At 38.6% G+C, this 20,403-nt stretch overlaps 2 protein-coding genes across 2 annotated transcripts; both read right to left on the bottom strand.

Annotated features, from left to right (window-relative positions):
* LOC140892422 (protein STRICTOSIDINE SYNTHASE-LIKE 2-like) lies at positions 1 to 3,474 on the bottom strand. The gene is made up of 3 exons (XM_073301299.1): positions 3,002 to 3,474; positions 1,115 to 1,381; positions 1 to 772 (listed from the first exon to the last, which is right to left on the bottom strand). The coding sequence occupies exons 1-3, from the start codon at positions 3,352 to 3,354 to the stop codon at positions 169 to 171; spliced, it is 1,224 nt and encodes a 407-aa protein (XP_073157400.1). The 5' UTR covers positions 3,355 to 3,474; the 3' UTR covers positions 1 to 168.
* Positions 3,475 to 4,421: 947 nt separating this feature from the next.
* Positions 4,422 to 8,416, bottom strand: LOC140890796 (protein STRICTOSIDINE SYNTHASE-LIKE 10-like). Its single transcript, XM_073298852.1, has 3 exons — positions 7,767 to 8,416; positions 5,847 to 6,110; positions 4,422 to 5,443 (listed from the first exon to the last, which is right to left on the bottom strand). The coding sequence occupies exons 1-3, from the start codon at positions 8,039 to 8,041 to the stop codon at positions 4,876 to 4,878; spliced, it is 1,107 nt and encodes a 368-aa protein (XP_073154953.1). The 5' UTR covers positions 8,042 to 8,416; the 3' UTR covers positions 4,422 to 4,875.
* Between the last annotated feature and the right edge of the window lie 11,987 nt (positions 8,417 to 20,403).

Raw genomic sequence — 20,403 nt, 5'->3', positions numbered from 1 at the left:
AATTAAATCCCCAATAAAGCCATTTTTTCCAATATTGAAAAATACATTTAAATATCAACAAACTTTCTCACCACTCAAATTTATATTATATTATATTATATTTAATACATTTTTTTATATCCTAAAAAGAAAACATTTATTTGTTTGTTTATTTTTTTTTAAACATCACTAAAAAACTTCATATTGATCTGTAGAAGCCCTCAACGTCTTTTCTTTAACAACAAAAGCCCTTGTCACCGATCCTATCCACAAGTTCCCACGTTCTTCCTCAACTTCACTTACAAATTTCCATTTGCTTCCCATCGTTCCATCAAGTACCTCCATCACATTCCCATTTTCATCCAACCTAATTCCCATTCCCGGGCTCCTTATAAACCGAGCCAGGCGCACGTGTAATTTTGTCAAATCCACGGAAAAATCGACTAGGAGGTTTCCAATCCAAGGATTTGATATAACAAAATCCAAGAATTTAGTTCTTCGTGAATTGATTCCGACCCAAAATCCGCCTTTCTTGTTCCTTTTGATGTTATCCGGGAATCCGGAGAACTGAGTCAAGACTTCAAGAATACCGGATTTTTGCGTTTTTAGCCAAAGCTTGAATAATTTACAAGTAGTCGTCTCTACGAAGAGTAGGAAATCTCCGTTTTTGCTCAATGCAACTCCATTTGGAAACATGAGATTGCTCAAAAGGACGGTCGTTTCCTTGGTTTTGGGATCAAATTTCATCAATCTCCCCGACTTGTCACCACTTAAAAGCACGGGAATATGGTCCCTATAGATGTGGTGTGCGGAAAATTAAGTTTACATTAATACATATTTTAAAAAGTAATAAAAATAATTATATGGAATGAATCCTACACTATTTCATGCTACAAATACACAAAACTCTTGTACTACGATCTTATGAATCAATTTTGTGTGACAGATCTTTTATTCGATCCGATTTATAAAAGTATTACTTTTCAATATAAATATGGGTCGGAACTCGCATCTCTCTTATAGTTACTCAAAAATATATATAAATATGAGATAAAATAATTGAAGATTAAAATTGGATCTCATCGAATTATATTTGTATAGATTAAATATTTATGATATTTTGTTCCCATCTTACCTTCGTGGAAAACGTGTGCTGCTGTCTGTAAAATACACAAGCCCATTACTCTGATCAATGTCCAATGAATTTGTGAACCCAAAATCTACTCCATCCACTTGTTTTGCAATTGGGGTGCCAAGCCCACCATTTGGGCCCACTTCAATTAGGCCCATATAAGCATCGGCTATGTAGAGATGGCCTGTTTGTTCGTTGAACCGAAGGCCCAATGGCCTCCCACAAATATGCTCCATCAGCGAGTGATCCTTTGGCCCTTCGCATCCATATCTATTAATTATTGTGGACATTTTATAAACTAGGTTTAATCTAAATAAAATAAAATAAAACAATTAAATTATGCATAGGGGTTGAAAAGATCATATATTAGAATTTATGAGGCAAAATTGGTGTATTGTTTAGTTATCGTCAGACAACAAGATGCACATATCATATGTTAACTCGTCCGATTTTTAACATGGGGATAATAATATACGCATATCATATATTAACTCGTCGGATTTTTAATATAGGGATGATTAATCAATAGATTATAATAAATAATATTATTAGAAATATAGTATATAGTTCTACAAACAGTGGCCGATAGTTATAAAATTTTAGATATAAATTACTATGTATGTAAAATTAAATGAAATTTAAGTTTATTTTTTAAAAATAATTTCCAAGCTGTGATCTTGTCCGATCTTGTCCTGATTATCATATTGTAAATTGTTGAAAGAACTTTAGAATGTGGCCCTAACCTCATTCACAAGAATAGACGTGAGATGGGCCAAATTGGGAGGGTAATGAAAAGGAGTTCCTAAAAATATCTTTCTGTTTTTTGTTTTGCCAAAAAATTAAAATAATATATATATATTATGTTGTAACTTTTAACACATTTTAATAATGGATTTTTGCCATTCGACTTCCAACAAGAAACCAAATGCTAAATCTTAATTAGTGACATATATATCACAACTAGAACTTTGAAAATCCCAATCACCTCATAATTGTTAAGAGAATTAATAAAGTTCCTATCCTTTATTAATGCAACAATTCCCATACATACATATATATTATAAATGATAGCAGGTCTCCTATGAGTCGGCTATGACACGGTCATATCTGTGAGCCGAATCAACTTAGCTCATTTTCACAATGAAAAATAATAGTTTTGACATAAAAGTAATATTTTTTCATTGGTGAGATGGAACATTTTCACAAAATTGACTATAAGATTGTCTTGTTTTTTATTATTATTATTATTATAATTATTATTATAATAGTTATTATTATATGCCTATCTAATTTCGTTTTCATGCAGCTAGCTTTTTCAATAAGAAAGATCTGTTTTTCTGATATGCTAGCTGATTTCTCTGCACCAAATAGTTTCGAAGTTAACTCATAATGCTTGTACAAATTTTGAATTTATCATATATACTGGTGATTGCATCTTTATTTCTTTCACCATATTATAATTTATAACACATGAAATCCTTACAAAAAAAACTGAATTCGATATATAAATGGATTCGATCGAGCTAGAATGCCCACTTCTCCTAGCTCCTTAACGTTGTTAATTTGTTTTTTCTATCACAAGACATACAATGGACTGCTGCTCTCCACTATCTATGTTTTGTTTTTCACGCTCATACCATTTTCTAACTATAATTATGAAAATGTATCAAACATGTAGATTAATTCTATATATATGCCTCTTGTCTTGACTCATCCGAAAGCACATTGCATACGCCAATGAATCAATCAACTTGCACGTATATATATATATATATATATATATACTAAATCTTCAAGAAATGCAAAACTCATGACCATACAACACGTACAACACGTATGGGACATTAACATATCATGATCACATAATAATATTACATTAATTACTCATACCTGTCGGGAGAAGTCACCGCGAAATCCACCCATCGGCTTTCGTTTGCTTGCCACCGGATGATCCTCCCGTCCGACACGCCGGTGTAGGGGCCGCTGCCGTCGGCGTCGAACGCGAAGCTCTCCGGCCCGACGGCTCCGCCGGGTAGCCCTATCAGCTCGTAATCCGGAACAAATCCATCAATATTATATCCCGGCGACACAGTATTCTTGATCAGTGAACTTTTGCTCCAAATCTTAACATTGTCGAATGTCACTAAAAGGGTTGCTACGAAAACAATCCCCGTTGCAATTGAATGGAGCTTTAAGCTGGTCATTGGACGTTTGGTTAAATAACTTGGTGGGATTCTGGCCATGGTATCATATATATATATATATATTGACTTGAATCTTGAAATATTGTGAGCTAAAGCCTAATAAGTTGGCAAGGCTAGCTAAAGTATGGGGGCTCTTTAAAACGTACGTCGTGTCCCTAGGTTGGCCTAACATCTCTCTTGAAAATGTGGCGCACACAATTAATTTGTACGTAATTATGTAGGGTTACGAGTGAGTAAGCCTCAACATCCAAGAGCAGCTGATTTATTATATTAAATTAAATATATATTGTTAAAATATCTCAATTTAATGGATATCATATTGAAATCCACACATTTGAGAAAAGTACATCTTTTTTTTAAAAAAAAAAAGTTCTGCTATTAGTAAAATATTATTGGAAATGCCTACTGTACGTCACCGGAAATTGCTGATGTAGGCCGGCCATAGCTGAGATGTCCGATGTGATATTAGTATTAACGTGAAAAAATACTAAAAAGAGGAAATTAGAAAGTGTAAATTAAATGACAAGATCATGTCGATAAATCGAAAATGAAAAATGTGTAAGTTATTGGATCAATAATTTAATTTATCCCATTAGATTAATTCCTTGACTTGTCATTTGCTCGAATTTTTATATTCTTGGGAAAGTGAGGGGCCGGAGGAAGGATGATTGCAATTCGGACACATAGCGTCACTTGGATGGAATTGGTAAGAGATATTTTTGAAGAGATATTCTCTGTATGTGGCTTGTTTTCTAACTGGGAAAAGAACAATGCGCTCGCATACAAATTACAAAATGTCCAAACAAATAAATATGAGTGGTGTAATTTTATGGTATGGGCCAAGTTATTTCGAAAAATAAATTAAATTGCCTGAAATTGTTGTAGCCCTATAATTGTCTTGAGAATAGAGGTGCTGAAATTTTGAGGCTACCATATATTGTTTAAATTATAGGCGTCTCATACATTAAAGATTTCTTATAATTTCGATTTAAAAATGTTTCCTCCTAACGTAGTTTCCTCAAATCAGCAATAAGTGAGTTTCAAAATATTTTATTCACAATAAATAAATAATATAAAAACTCAATAGTGAAGCGTGTGGCCACCTTTTTAAATAGAAATTGTAGCACATCAAATGTGCGGTTTTACCAAAAGTTACGACTTACAACTGATAATAACGATACAACTCAATAGTGAAGCATGTCCCCACCTTTTTAAATAGAAATTGTAGCACCGAATGTTACAGTTTTACCAAAAATTACATCTTACAACTAACAGTAACGATATAACTCAAATAATTTAAATTGTATAACAGTCCAAAGATCTTCAACTCAGAATTGCATTCCTTGCAATCCATGAGAATCGAACCCGTGACACTGACTCTAATACCACTTTGTGACCAAGTGTTTACCGCTTTACGAAGAACTATAGCCGATGAGATTGATGCAACTCAAATCTTTAAGCATACGCCCCAATGGAAATTTCAACCTACATATTCATGTCAATTACACACATTTCATTTGATCCAACTGAACCAAATCCATGAACGTGAGTACATCTCTTTCACAAGGTATAGATCCCAATGTATGGCATAAGCACAGAACCGATCCATAACTTACCATTCTTCTCCTCTACTTCACTGATAAACTTCAATGTCTCCCCTTTAGTGTCTTCTAAAATGCACAGAACGTCTCCTTCGTTACTTAACTTTACTGCAACAGCGTGAGGCTTGCCTCCAACTAACAAGTAGTGTAATTGCTTGAACGTGAGGGGGAGTTTCAGAAGCGTATTTCCGAACCACGAATAAGAAATTGCCCATTTAGAAAGAAGTCCAGTTTTTGAGTGGAGAGCAACCCAAAACTCACCCATCGAGTTTCTTCTTACATTGTCTGGAAAACCTGGGAGTTCCGCAAAAGTTTCATGTTTTCCGGCATCAGGGCCATGAAGCCAGAATCTCAGTATTCTGCATGTTGTTGTTTCAGCTACTAAGAGGAAAGAACGGTCTTTACTCAGGGCCACGCCATTGGCAAAAGCAAGGCCTCGAAGTAAAACTGTGACTTCTTTGCTTGATATATTGTACTTCATCAGCTTGCCGGTCTTGTCTTGGGTCAAGATTGATGGTATGAATTGCCTTACATGAAACACAAAAGGCTTGTTAAATTCCTTCGAATACCATGAGTTAGGGCAGATCCAATAAAATTGGGCCTGCTGGAACCATCCTGAAGGCGATCCCTATCTATATGCATCGAAAACCAAGTGGAAAAAAAAGAAAAAATTCGCATGAACCATATGAACTCCCCCTTTTCTGCCCTCATTAGAAAACAGACTAATAGGACGACATGGCATTTATTCCTATTAATTTTCAAAACAACACTTGTACGATTTTGGATCGAGAAAGACTACCCTAGTCATTATCCAATGTCAATCCATATCACTACTTCAGGCCGTCTAATCATAATCTCGTGTTACAAAAGAAAAGGGTCATTTCTTAAACATATTATAAGCAAATAATTTAGAGTTTTATAACCAAATACCTTCTGTAGAATACCGTGCTAGTATCTGTAAAGTAAATCACATCTTGATCCTCATCAATATCCATGTCATTGGTGAAGCGTAAAGGCTGGCCCTCTACTTCTGTTACTAGCGGCGAAGCCATTCCTCCATTTGGCCCAACCACTTGGAGTCCCAAGTAAGCATCTGCAATATAAAGATCTCCAGTTTTTGCATGAAACCGCAGTCCCAATGGTCTGCCACAGATGTTCTCCATTGCTGGATTGAATGGTTGAGAACATTTCTCCCTTCAGTACAGGCAAAGAGATCTGCTTTTCAGATGAAATTTACTAATAGAAATACAGAAATACATTTCAGCATAAAATACTTGTGTCGCTCCGGATAATAAAAACCCAAATTCGGAATTGCCATCGTCTAAACAATCTTCTACATGTTACCAATGCAATAATAAACAGTATGAGGGTTTCAATATTCTGGAACAGAGACCCTAATCAACTGAGTTTTGATCAGTAAAACACAGAGGATCAATCATGATATTTAGAAAACCGCACTATGACATCTCCATATTATTCAAACATAAGCTTCACAAAAAAGTTCAACCCAAAAGACAAATATAATAGTTTCTAACATTTGAGAAGTTGACATCAACGACATAATATATATGCCTTCCTTACACTTTTGTATTTGACAGATGCACTTAATAGCCTGTAATGTGAGCATGTTCCACACTATTGACATTTGACACTAAGAAGACAAGGCTAGCCTCAACATTCAAGATCGGATTGATGCAACCTAAACATTGTGGTTCTGATAAAAAAGCCATGAAGGATGAATCTTGTTTTTCAGGGTCAGCACATCAATGTGTCTCCATATTGTTCGAATTTAGGGTTCACGTGAGAGTTTGATCTGAACAACTACTCTACTAGATTTAAGAACTTGCAAAGTTTGAGTAGTATAATAGAATTATTTATGGAGCCAATGTGCATGTTTAATATTATCTGCCTTACCAGGAGCCAATACCCATGGCCACCGTGAGTTTGCCACCTATTTCTATACTAAGCACATACTTCAAGCAACCACATTCCTAAACATATTCGATATACGTGAATCTTTCTAAAATAGTTTTGACTGCTGCACCAACTCTTAGTAAAAGCATCAGTAGCGAGATAGCTCAACTCAGGAGATTAATTTAATATTTATGATGTCACAAAACATCCAAACCTTAAGTATCAATTCAATCATTGATCATGGAACAATGACGGACTCATAACATATCTAAACCAAGCGGCACTTTTTCCACCTAGAGAAACATCAAAGATCGAGAAAGGCCAATTAGTCCTACATTCTACAACCAAATGCAAAAACAATGCTCCCACTAGCCCAAGGATAGGCAAAAACCTGGTTCTTGTCAGCTCAAATGAGACTGAAATTATGGTAAAAAATAGCTAATGCACTTACTATATCTCAAATGGCAATGCAGAAATGCAAGTTAGAATCTTTCTTCTTACATAAATTCCAAAAGTAGTAATGAAACAGGATAACAAGCGCCAAATTGTAGCCCAATTCATAATGGAATGAAATAAAGTCGAGGTTGAGTAAGTTTTCTCCAACGCCAAAAGTTTGAAGCATATATAGGATCTACGCGGATTTCGGTGGCCGTTATGGGATGAGCACTAGCTATCTTATGCAATAACCGAAGAATAGTTAAGGCGTTTACAAGTGCCACAATCATACAGTACTAACAACTGAGACTAGAATGGAGCATAAGATAAAATTCAATCGGGTTTCACTTTCTCTCTAACCAAATTTCCTCCGCCAATCGTCCGACTTTAGGTCGTGCATTTTTGCTCACAAACGTAGAAACGAAAGCTATCTACACAAAAACCCAGTTAAAAAAACACGCATAAACACATAGTAGAGGTGGCGGGGAGTGTTTTAATTACCTTTTAGATGAGGTAGTAGCGAATTCAACCCAATCTCCGCCGTCCCACCTGAGAATTCGGCCATCGGCAACGCCAGTGTAAGGGCCTCCGCCGCTGGAATCAAAGACCAAGCTCTCCGGCCCCACTGCTCCGGCGAAGTGGATCCTATCCGCCTGGCTGAGGACGTCGTGCGACCCCCGAATTGGCAGCGGCGTGAACAAGCCGGTGTTGGCGAAGGTAATCGCCACCGCGAGCAGTGGCAACGCTACAGCAATTAGGATGAGCTTCGAGTTCATGGGTTTTGGTTAATTGAAATTATACTGATCGAATTTCCCACAAATTTGAATGAAACGGGTCCTAGAAATGCCCGACAGGGGACTGTGCTTTTGTATACTTTCGATGAAATAGGCGCCGATAATAACAAGTACAGTACTAATCATGTTTTGTAACATTAGCTTCAAACTCTGTATACATATTTTGGGTAACAATATTAGTTTCCGCTCCGAATATAGACGATTCGATCGACCATTTCAAGATCATAGATCCGTAATAGCATCCTCCTCCTCATCTTGATTATGGTAGGTTATTTGCTAAAATTCGAACCCAAGAAGAGTTTAATTTCAAAACCATCCTTTTATCGCACATTATCCTTGATGAATGGTTTTGAGATTAAATTATGTGTCACCGGTACACATTTTTCAGATATATTGATTACACCAGGTAACTTGCTAAAAAACGAACCAAATAAATCCTCTAAAACATGAATACATGAATGAATGGTTTAATATTACCAGTTATAGTTGTTGATTAAACATGTTTTAGACTTCATGACTCCAAATGAATCCGAACTTTTGAATACTACCCAATTTCAACCGAAATTTTCGTCTAACATTTAGGATATCGACAATGTTAAGACATATCTCATATCGATTGGATAGAATTTTTGAAAATTTAATATATGATCTTGGACAATTCTCTTTTTAAGCTAACTTTTGAGTTGAGTTAGGTCAAGACAGAAAATTAAAACAAAGAATAAAACAAGAGGAGCCAAAAGATTTTATGGGTGACCAAAAGATTTGGATGGGTTGTATATTTTCAGCAATGTCCATCCAAGGAGTATTGGATGAATAATATGTGACCATGTGTTCATTAAATGATTTCACATTCATTAAATAAAAGTATCATTTAAATCGTGTTTTAACGTGTTTCACGACATCTCAACCACTGATTTAACTTATGTATAATCAAATATTTTATGCACACTTAGAACAATATTAATTAAAAACACCATCTCTTAATCTCGTCCAAAAAAAAGACCACCTCCGTTACGGAATAATCTAGTTGGCCAACAATGTCTGAATTCTATTTTTTTAATTAGTAATTAATTATATTTTTAGTGCGTTGTTAGCCCCTCATTTTATCTGCTATGTATGTATTATTTGGTAGAAATCATCCCACACTATATATATTATCAATACAAGTTTAAACGTGAGTTAAAATTTAGATATGTTGGGAACTTGGGAAGCAACGATGGTTATTAACGGTATAGTGGTCGAAACATAATACTTGTGTTGTTTTTATGGTTTAAAATTAATTTATTAGTTGCAATATTATCATCAATTATAATTTTACAGTTTTGAAGTGTTCCAATTATGTACAAAAATGAAAAATTAGTCCCTAAACTCTAATTACCACACCCAGATAAACAAAAGATGAAATAAATTTATTTTTATGAATGAGATAATTGCCAACGAAGGAGACCAATATATACCTTCATAGTTACATAGATTAAAAACAAAACAAAACAAAGTAAAGTTATTTTGACTGAGAGTCTGGAAGTATGTGCTTATTAAGGGTTATTTATCATATAAGTCAAAGGCTCATTAACTTATGCGGGGTTAAATCGAGGGATGTGTACGAGCGACAATATTATTATTATTATTATTATTATTAGTAGTAGTAGTAGTAGTAGTAGTAGTATTAATATTATTATTTTGATTATGGATATGTAACTGTTACATATCTTTTGGTGTGTTGTATGTGCGGAGAGTCTGGGTAAACTCTTGGATCCATATGATAACCTGCAAATTACGCTAGTCAAGTAAATCGCACTGAAAAGAGCTTATGCAACAGACTCGTCATAAGAAATGTGGTTATGAAGGATCGAGCTCATGATCATAGACCAACCGTTCACCTACTCCACTTCTTCAGATGTCTCGAGGGTACGTGTTAGGTGTTAATTATGGGGCAATTTGCTCAAAAATCCCCAAATGCAAACATATTTTGCTTTGGGGTCCTTTGTAACACCCGGTATTTTTAATTACATAAATCCGCCTGCATAATTAGGATAATTAATTATTTAAATTTATGATTTATGGGTTAAATAATTATGTGAATTATTTATGCATGATTTAATTTATTTTTAAGCATTTAACCCATAATTAGTGATTTTTATGATTTTTTTTAGTATTTTTATTGTTTAATCGCGTAGACGGGACCGTGGACGGACGAGATGACAACTTTCCACCCAAATTATTTTATGAGCCTTTTTGGAGCCTTAAAATATTATTTTGAGTTTTATTATCTCAAAATTTTAAGTATTTAATTTTATTTAATTTTAGGGGTCATTTTTATCCAAAATTAGTCAAAATATTGACTTTTTAGTATTTTTAAAATTTCCCTACTCTAATATTTCGGGATTTAATTTTCCCATCAGATTACTTTTGTTATTAAGGATTTTTTTAAATAAGTGTTTTATGGTATAATATAATCCTAATTAAGTTATTATCCTAATTAAATTCTAATTAACCTAAAAAGCTAAACCTAAACTATCAAACCCTACGCCTCTCCTCCTCCATCAGCCGACACCCACCCCAACCATTCATCATCTTCTCCAATCGGTCTTCAGCCCTAAAACACCATAGGAGGTCGGTTTTCAAGGTTCCAAGCAAGCCGAAGTCGTCCCGTCGTCCCGGAGTCCTTCCTACGCGTGTCAAATCCATACTTACGGTGAAAGGCATGATTTTCTTCTTGTTTTTAACATCATATCAGTATATATTATGTAGGTTAAGGTAGGCATGGAAATTCTTTTAGAAACTTTTCAGAAAATCGTTTGAAGTTTGTTGTTGGTGCATTGCCTTCGAATTTCATAGCATGTTCACGTCTTCTTCCTATCCATGCATGGTTCGGCTGATGGCTAGGTCTCCGGGAGTGTGGGAACGTGGTCTGGGCTCGAGTGGCTCGAGTGGTTCGAGCCAAACGAGCCCAGGTGGTCACCTTGTTCAGCAAAGGGTTCGGCCGAGTAGCAGTTAGGGTTTTGGGTTTGAGGGGCTTCGGTTCGATGTAGGGTAAGCATGGGGTTGGGACCTTGGTATGGTTCGAACCGGCAGGACCCTGGGGAGGTCCTGCCGGCGGGGCTCCGGCCACGGCGGCCGGAGCTGGGCTGCAGCAGGCCGGGAAGGCCTGCTGCACAAGCCCTTCGGCGGCCGAGAAAGGTAAGCTAGGCTAGGGTTTCGGGTTAGGGTTTCTAGTGGGTTCCGGGTCGGGTCTTGGGTCCGGGTCGGGTCTAAAATAATATGGGTTAAGTTAAGTGGGTCCGGGTCCGGGTTATTTTAATTGGGCTCGGGTATTTTTATTTTTAAGTTTTTAAGTTAATTAGGAATTAAATGGGCTAATTAAATTCTCAAAAATTTAATTAGTATCATTTAATTTATTTAGGGTCCATTAAATTATTTTGGGTTATTTTATTTATTTTTGGGCTTTTAATAATTTTTATTTAAATTTCTAAGTTGGCCAGAAATTTTTATGGGCTTGGGAGCCCATGAAAGTTATTGGGCCTGTTATTGGGCTATTGTGCCCATTGGGCCAGGGACAGTGTTATTGGGCCTAAATTAGTCTTATTGGGCTTGATTTGATTTATGGGCCAAGTCTTAAGTTAATGGGCTTGAGTGTAGGGCCATCAGTCCAGAACCATCCATGAGAAAATTGCATGTGTCCTGATTATATATTTAATTATTTTTATGCATTTAAGTTATTTTAATATTTATATGTTAGTAAGAAAATTAAATTAAATATATGAAGGACACACAATTTATTTAAGTACATGCATTCATGAAATCAATTTTTACGCTATGATTTAATTTCTATGGTTGAGCAAATAAAATATTTTAGGTGGAAATTGAAGTAGTGTGGCCATTTATGTATGGGCAGTTTCTGCCATTTATGTATGGGCAGTTTTCTGCCATTTATGTATGGGTGGTTCGCCACCAGCCTCGTACGATGGTTTCTTAGACTGATCAGTCGCACTATGGGTCACACTTACGGATAGGACCACTCGATGTTCAGAAAATAAATGCTCAACAACTTATGTATGTATGATATTATGTATGTTATGTATGTTTATTTATGTAATTTACGTTATGTAATTTTTAAGCATGCTCATTCATGTATATGTATGTATTAGTATTAAATTGATTTAAATTATTTTAAACCCTTGTTAGTATGCATGTTGGGCCTCTAGGCTCACTACACTGATATGGTGCAGGTGAGTACGTAGAGGAGCAGGTTACTCCTACCGGTGGTGAGGATGTATGAGCAGTGCTGCAGTAGCCCCGTGACCGTGACAGCCTCTGAGTCACCGTACATGATGTCATATGATACATTTGGAATATTTTTAAGGGTTGATGTTTTTGGATATTTTATTAAATATTTTTAGTGCATGCACATTTTTATTTATTTTATTTATGCAGTATATTTTTAATTCTAGGGTTGACTCAGATGTTTAATTATTTCAAAGAATGCATTTTATTTAAGTATTTAAATTGTTTATTTATTTAGTCGTGTATTTATTTTAATTATTTTATTCTGTGCATATATGTATGGGCATATATGTACATATTTTATTTAGTAGTATAAAAAAAAAAAAAATTTCCGCATATTTATTTATTAGAGAGTTAGGGTCGTTTCAGTTGGTATCAGAGCGCGGTCCTTGGAGGGGTCACTACTGCTATGCAAGCTCAGAAATCCACGCTACCGGTCTGTAAGTTTTAATGTTTATAGTATGATTTAATTTCTAGAATTTAAAGTTAGCCTTAATTTTAAACACTTAGTTATGCATGGCGATTTACGTAAATAAATATGTGGTGGTGCAGAATGCCTCCCAGACAAGTGAACCGACGTGGGAGACCTCCACCTCCACCGCCACCTCAGCAGCACCCCATGACAGCACTGGAGCAGGCCAGTGCCACGATGATGGCGGGTATTACTGCCTTGCTGGAGCAGCAGGCTGCCCGTCCCAGACTGTCCCACGAGGAGGACGTCGCAGAGAGGTTCCAGAAGAAGGGGCCTAAGGAGTTTTTGGGGACCACCGATCCGTTGGTGGCTGAGGGATGGATTCGCTCTCTTGAGTCCATCTTCGACTATATGGGGATCACAGACGCCGACAGGGTGAGCTGTGCTACATACATGATGCGAGGCGATGCAGCCCTATGGTGGGAGGGTGCAGTTCGAGGAGTCCATCTACCTACACTGACGTGGGCTGAGTTCAGGCGTATCTTCTACGCCAAGTATTTCACTGAGGACGTGCGCAGTCGCATGATCCGAGAGTTCATGAGTCTCCGTCAGGGGGACAGAGCTGTGGTTGAGTATGTGAGCCAGTATGAGAGGAGCTGTCATTTTGTGCCCATGATTGCTGATAGTCCGCAGGAGAAGCTGCGACAGTTTGTTGAGGGCCTGAGGGCTGAGATTAGACATGACGTACGTATGGCAGACTTCTTTACCTATGAGTCTGCAGTCAGCAGGGCCTTGCGTTCCGAGGAGGGACGGAGGGAGATACAGAGAGAGCAGCAAGGTAAGAGGCAGTTTGTGCAGACAGGGTATCAGCGACCATCTTCGCAGCCACCTGCGAAGAAGCAGTCTACAGGGCCATCTAAGGGCCCGAATCAGCAGAGGCCTCAGGGGAAGCCACAGCAGCAGACTAGGGGCGGGGCCCCTACTCCAGGGAGATATCCAGTGTGTCCGAAGTGCCAGAAGATGCATTCCGGGCAGTGTCTATTGGGAGCAGGAGTCTGCTATCGCTGAAAGGAGCCAGGGCATCAGATTGCCAACTGCCCGCAGAGGCAGAATGTCAGTGGGCGAGTATATGTGATGCAGGCAGAGGAGGCAGACCCAGATACCTCCTTGATCACCGGTATACCTAACCCCTAGAACTTTTTCAATACTTTGCTTTTGTTTAATTGCAATCATATCTGAATGCATGTTTCATGAGTTTAATTATCAGCATGCTAGACTAGGAATTTTGTTTCTTTGTGATTAGAATTAAGGATTTTAGTGTTTTAACCTTGGGAGCATAGTGGTGTGAATTGTTGGGAATCTTCTGCGTGCAGGGAGAATTCTAGTTGGAAGCAACTCCACGTTTGCGTTGCTAGATTCAGGAGCCACGCATTCGTTTATCTCCCGAGATTTTATCAGACGGATAGGCATTTCACCGGAGGTTGTAGACAGTGGTTACGATGTTACCATGCCATCCGGACAGATTATCACTACCACTAGTGTCATCAGGGATCTGGCATTGGAGTTGCAGGGACACTCCATTCGAGCAGATCTAGTGGTTCTTCCATTGACTGGGTTTGACTTGATTTTGGGTATGGACTGGCTATCAGTTAATGGAGCTTCGATTGATTTCCGACGTAGGACAGTATCAGTGAAGCCAGCAGGAGGTGAGATGTTTACTTTCTTTGCATCTCAGTCTAGCAGTATTCCTCAGATGATATCACTTGTCCGTGCGAGGAAACTGTTGCGCAGTGGATGTCAGGGTTTTCTGGCTAGTGTGGTCACTACCTCAGATGTTTCTAGCAGATCGTTATCAGATATAGAGGTGGTACGTGACTATCCAGATGTTTTTCCTGACGATGTTGCAGGAGTTCCACCAGTGAGGGAGGTGGAGTTCAGTATTGAGTTGTTGCCGGATACTGTGCCTATCTCTAAGGCACCGTATCGACTTGCTCCTACAGAGATGAGAGAGTTGAAGGAGCAGATTCAGGAGCTGTTGGAGAAGGGCTTTGTTCGTCCTAGCTTTTCTCCATGGGGAGCTCCAGTGTTGTTTGTGAAGAAGAAGGACGGCAGCATGAGATTGTGCATTGACTACCGAGAGCTCAACAGAGTCACAGTGAAGAATAAGTATCCACTACCGAGGATAGAGGATTTATTCGATCAGTTGCAGGGAGCTTCGGTATTCTCCAAGATCGATCTGCGATCTGGTTACCATCAGCTGAGAGTCAGAGATTCAGACGTGTCTAAGACTGCCTTTAGGACACGGTATGGGCACTATGAGTTTTTGGTGATGCCCTTTGGGTTGACCAATGCTCCAGCAGTTTTTATGGATCTCATGCATCGTGTTTTCCAGCCGTATCTAGATCAGTTTGTCATTGTATTCATTGATGACATATTGATCTACTCGAGGAGCATTGAGGAGCATACACAGCACTTGCATACAGCCTTGCAGACTTTGAGAGAGCATCGACTGTTTGCAAAGTTCAGTAAGTGTGAGTTTTGGTTGGAGCAGGTGGCGTTTCTAGGCCACATTATTTCTAGAGATAGGATTGCAGTGGATCAGTCCAAGGTGCAGGCAGTGAGGGATTGGGGGATTCCAAAGAATGCTTCGGAGATTCGTAGCTTCTTGGGTTTAGCAGGATACTATAGGAAGTTCATCAAGGGTTTTTCCTCTATTGCAGTACCCTTGACTTCCTTAACCAAGAAGAACGCGAAGTATAGTTGGAGTCCAGATTGTCAGAGGAGCTTTGATCAGCTGAAGGATGCACTTACTTCAGCACCTGTGTTAGCTATGACAGTGCCACATGAGGAGTTAGTGGTGTACACCGACGCGTCCAAACTTGGGTTGGGCGCAGTACTTATGCAGTGTGGCAGAGTTATCGCATATGCGTCGCGACAGTTGAAGATTCATGAGCAGAACTATCCGACGCATGATTTGGAGCTTGCAGCAGTGGTATTCGCGTTGAAAATCTGGAGGCACTATCTTTACGGCGAGAAGTGCAAGATTTTCACCGACCACAAGAGCCTCAAGTACTTCTTCACCCAGAAGGAGTTGAACATGAGGCAGCGCAGATGGCTTGAGCTTGTTAAGGATTATGATTGTGACATTAGCTACCATCCGGGTAAGGCTAATGTAGTGGCAGATGCTTTGAGTCGAAAGTCGTCAGTGGTATCATGTTTGACTGTACAGTTACCACTACAGACCGAGATTCAGAGATTTGGTTTGGAGTGCTATCCGAGTGGCCATGCACCGAGTTTGTCAGTGTTGACGGTGCAGCCAGTGTTGAGAGATCGGATTAGAGAGGGACAGTCCACTGATGAGGAGCTACAGCGATGGAGACAGAGAGATGAGGCCAGAGGTAATCTCTTGTATACACTGGAGGATGGCATCGTTCAGTACCGTGGGAGGATGTGGGTACCGAACGTTGGTCAGTTGAGAGCCGAGATTCTAGCAGAGGCTCATGCATCTCCGTACTCCATTCACCCCGGAAGTACGAAGATGTACCGAGACTTACAGTTATTGTATTGGTGGCCCGGGATGAAGAGTGACATCGGGAGAGTGGTGTCAGAGTGCTTGACTTGTCAGCAGGTCAAAGCAGAGCATCAGCGTCCAGCAGGACTTCTTAGACCTCTCCCTATTCCGGAATGAAAGTGGGAGAATATTACGATGGACTTTGTGGTTGGCTTACCGAGGAGTACCAGAGGGTGTACAGCGATTTGGGTGATTGTGGATAGACTCACCAAGTCAGCTCATTTCTTGCCGGTAAGAACTACTTACACTTTGACACAGTATGCAGAGCTTTACGTCAGAGAGATTGTTAGACTGCATGGCATACCAGTGTCTATCGTGTCAGACAGGGATCCGAGGTTCACCTCAGCGTTTTGAAAGAGTCTGCACACAGCTTTGGGGACTAGACTTTTGTTCAGTACAACATTTCATCCCCAGACAGATGATCAGTCTGAGAGAGTGATCCAGGTTTTCGAGGATCTTCTGAGAGCTTGTGTCATCGATTTTCGAGGATCTTGGGAGACTAGACTGCCATTAATGGAGTTTACCTATAACAACAGCTTTCAGTCATCTATAGGTATGGCTCCATATGCAGCACTGTATGGGAGGAGATGCAGATCTCCTGTGCATTGGGATGAGGTTGGTGAGCGGATTTTGTTGGGTCCAGAGATTGTGCAGCAGAGAGCTGACATCGTGACGCAGATTCGAGAGAGGATGAGGACTGCGCAGAGTCGGCAGAAGAGTTATGCGGATGCCAGACGGCGCGATTTGGAGTTCGCGGTAGGTGATCACGTATTCTTGAAGGTGTCACCTATGAAGGGAGTAGCGCGTTTTGGGCGGAGAGGCAAGCTTAATCCGAGATACATAGGGCCATTCGAGATCTTGGAGCGAGTTGGCACGTTGGCCTATCGTTTAGCTCTACCTCCAGGGCTAGCGGCAGTGCACAACGTTTTCCATGTATCCATGCTTCGGAGATATGTCTCCAATCCGTCGCATGTATTGGATTTTGAGCCCTTACAGTTGCCACCAGATCTTGTTTACGAGGAGAGACCAGTGCGGATCTTGGCTAGAGAGGAGCGGAGGCTTAGGACGCGGGTCATACCGATGGTCAGAGTCCAGTGGCTGAATCACTCGGAGGAGGAAGCTACTTGGGAGACCGAGGAGGATATGAGGACTCGCTATCCGAAGTTGTTCGGGTAAGTACTTTAATTTCGAGGACGAAATTCAATTTAAGGGGGGGAGAATTGTAACACCCGGTATTTTTAATTACATAAATCCGCCTGCATAATTAGGATAATTAATTATTTAAATTTATGATTTATGGGTTAAATAATTATGTGAATTATTTATGCATGATTTAATTTATTTTTAAGCATTTAACCCATAATTAGTGATTTTTATGATTTTTTTTAGTATTTTTATTGTTTAATCGCGTAGACGGGACCGTGGACGGACGAGATGACAACTTTCCACCCAAATTATTTTATGAGCCTTTTTGGAGCCTTAAAATATTATTTTGAGTTTTATTATCTCAAAATTTTAAGTATTTAATTTTATTTAATTTTAGGGGTCATTTTTATCCAAAATTAGTCAAAATATTGACTTTTTAGTATTTTTAAAATTTCCCTACTCTAATATTTCGGGATTTAATTTTCCCATCAGATTACTTTTGTTATTAAGGATTTTTTTAAATAAGTGTTTTATGGTATAATATAATCCTAATTAAGTTATTATCCTAATTAAATTCTAATTAACCTAAAAAGCTAAACCTAAACTATCAAACCCTACGCCTCTCCTCCTCCATCAGCCGACACCCACCCCAACCATTCATCATCTTCTCCAATCGGTCTTCAGCCCTAAAACACCATAGGAGGTCGGTTTTCAAGGTTCCAAGCAAGCCGAAGTCGTCCCGTCGTCCCGGAGTCCTTCCTACGCGTGTCAAATCCATACTTACGGTGAAAGGCATGATTTTCTTCTTGTTTTTAACATCATATCAGTATATATTATGTAGGTTAAGGTAGGCATGGAAATTCTTTTAGAAACTTTTCAGAAAATCGTTTGAAGTTTGTTGTTGGTGCATTGCCTTCGAATTTCATAGCATGTTCACGTCTTCTTCCTATCCATGCATGGTTCGGCTGATGGCTAGGTCTCCGGGAGTGTGGGAACGTGGTCTGGGCTCGAGTGGCTCGAGTGGTTCGAGCCAAACGAGCCCAGGTGGTCACCTTGTTCAGCAAAGGGTTCGGCCGAGTAGCAGTTAGGGTTTTGGGTTTGAGGGGCTTCGGTTCGATGTAGGGTAAGCATGGGGTTGGGACCTTGGTATGGTTCGAACCGGCAGGACCCTGGGGAGGTCCTGCCGGCGGGGCTCCGGCCACGGCGGCCGGAGCTCGGGAAGGCCTGCTGCACAAGCCCTTCGGCGGCCGAGAAAGGTAAGCTAGGCTAGGGTTTCGGGTTAGGGTTTCTAGTGGGTTCCGGGTCGGGTCTTGGGTCCGGGTCGGGTCTAAAATAATATGGGTTAAGTTAAGTGGGTCCGGTCCGGGTTATTTTAATTGGGCTCGGGTATTTTTATTTTTAAGTTTTTAAGTTAATTAGGAATTAAATGGGCTAATTAAATTCTCAAAAATTTAATTAGTATCATTTAATTTATTTAGGGTCCATTAAATTATTTTGGGTTATTTTATTTATTTTTGGGCTTTTAATAATTTTTATTTAAATTTCTAAGTTGGCCAGAAATTTTTATGGGCTTGGGAGCCCATGAAAGTTATTGGGCCTGTTATTGGGCTATTGTGCCCATTGGGCCAGGGACAGTGTTATTGGGCCTAAATTAGTCTTATTGGGCTTGATTTGATTTATGGGCCAAGTCTTAAGTTAATGGGCTTGAGTGTAGGGCCATCAGTCCAGAACCATCCATGAGAAAATTGCATGTGTCCTGATTATATATTTAATTATTTTTATGCATTTAAGTTATTTTAATATTTATATGTTAGTAAGAAAATTAAATTAAATATATATGAAGGACACACAATTTATTTAAGTACATGCATTCATGAAATCAATTTTTACGCTATGATTTAATTTCTATGGTTGAGCAAATAAAATATTTTAGGTGGAAATTGAAGTAGTGTGGCCATTTATGTATGAGCAGTTTCTGCCATTTATGTATGGGCAGTTTTCTGCCATTTATGTATGGGTGGTTCGCCACCAGCCTCGTACGATGGTTTCTTAGACTGATCAGTCGCACTATGGGTCACACTTACGGATAGGACCACTCGATGTTCAGAAAATAAATGCTCAACAACTTATGTATGTATGATATTATGTATGTTATGTATGTTTATTTATGTAATTTACGTTATGTAATTTTTAAGCATGCTCATTCATGTATATGTATGTATTAGTATTAAATTGATTTAAATTATTTTAAACCCTTGTTAGTATGCATGTTGGGCCTCTAGGCTCACTACACTGATATGGTGCAGGTGAGTACGTAGAGGAGCAGGTTACTCCTACCGGTGGTGAGGATGTATGAGCAGTGCTGCAGTAGCCCCGTGACCGTGACAGCCTCTGAGTCACCGTACATGATGTCATATGATACATTTGGAATATTTTTAAGGGTTGATGTTTTTGGATATTTTATTAAATATTTTTAGTGCATGCACATTTTTATTTATTTTATTTATGCAGTATATTTTTAATTCTAGGGTTGACTCAGATGTTTAATTATTTCAAAGAATGCATTTTATTTAAGTATTTAAATTGTTTATTTATTTAGTCGTGTATTTATTTTAATTATTTTATTCTGTGCATATATGTATGGGCATATATGTACATATTTTATTTAGTAGTATAAAAAAAAAAAAAATTTCCGCATATTTATTTATTAGAGAGTTAGGGTCGTTTCATCCTTAGTCATAAAATGTGATACAAAACAATACAATATGTGGTACAAAATCATACAAGATGTTATACAAATTAACAAAAATTGTGGTACAAAAAAGTGGCTAGAAAGTGCAGAGCAAAACATGTTTGTATTGGAAATTTTTGAGCAATTTGCATTAATTATGATGTATTCATGCAGTACGCATAAAGCTCATAATAACTTTT

This window comes from Henckelia pumila, chromosome 3 (genome assembly GCF_033568475.1).
Source record: "Henckelia pumila isolate YLH828 chromosome 3, ASM3356847v2, whole genome shotgun sequence".
Classification (NCBI taxonomy): domain Eukaryota; kingdom Viridiplantae; phylum Streptophyta; class Magnoliopsida; order Lamiales; family Gesneriaceae; genus Henckelia; species Henckelia pumila.
The sequence above is the reverse complement of the archived record's forward strand: the minus strand, read 5'-3'. Positions and strand labels throughout refer to the sequence as shown.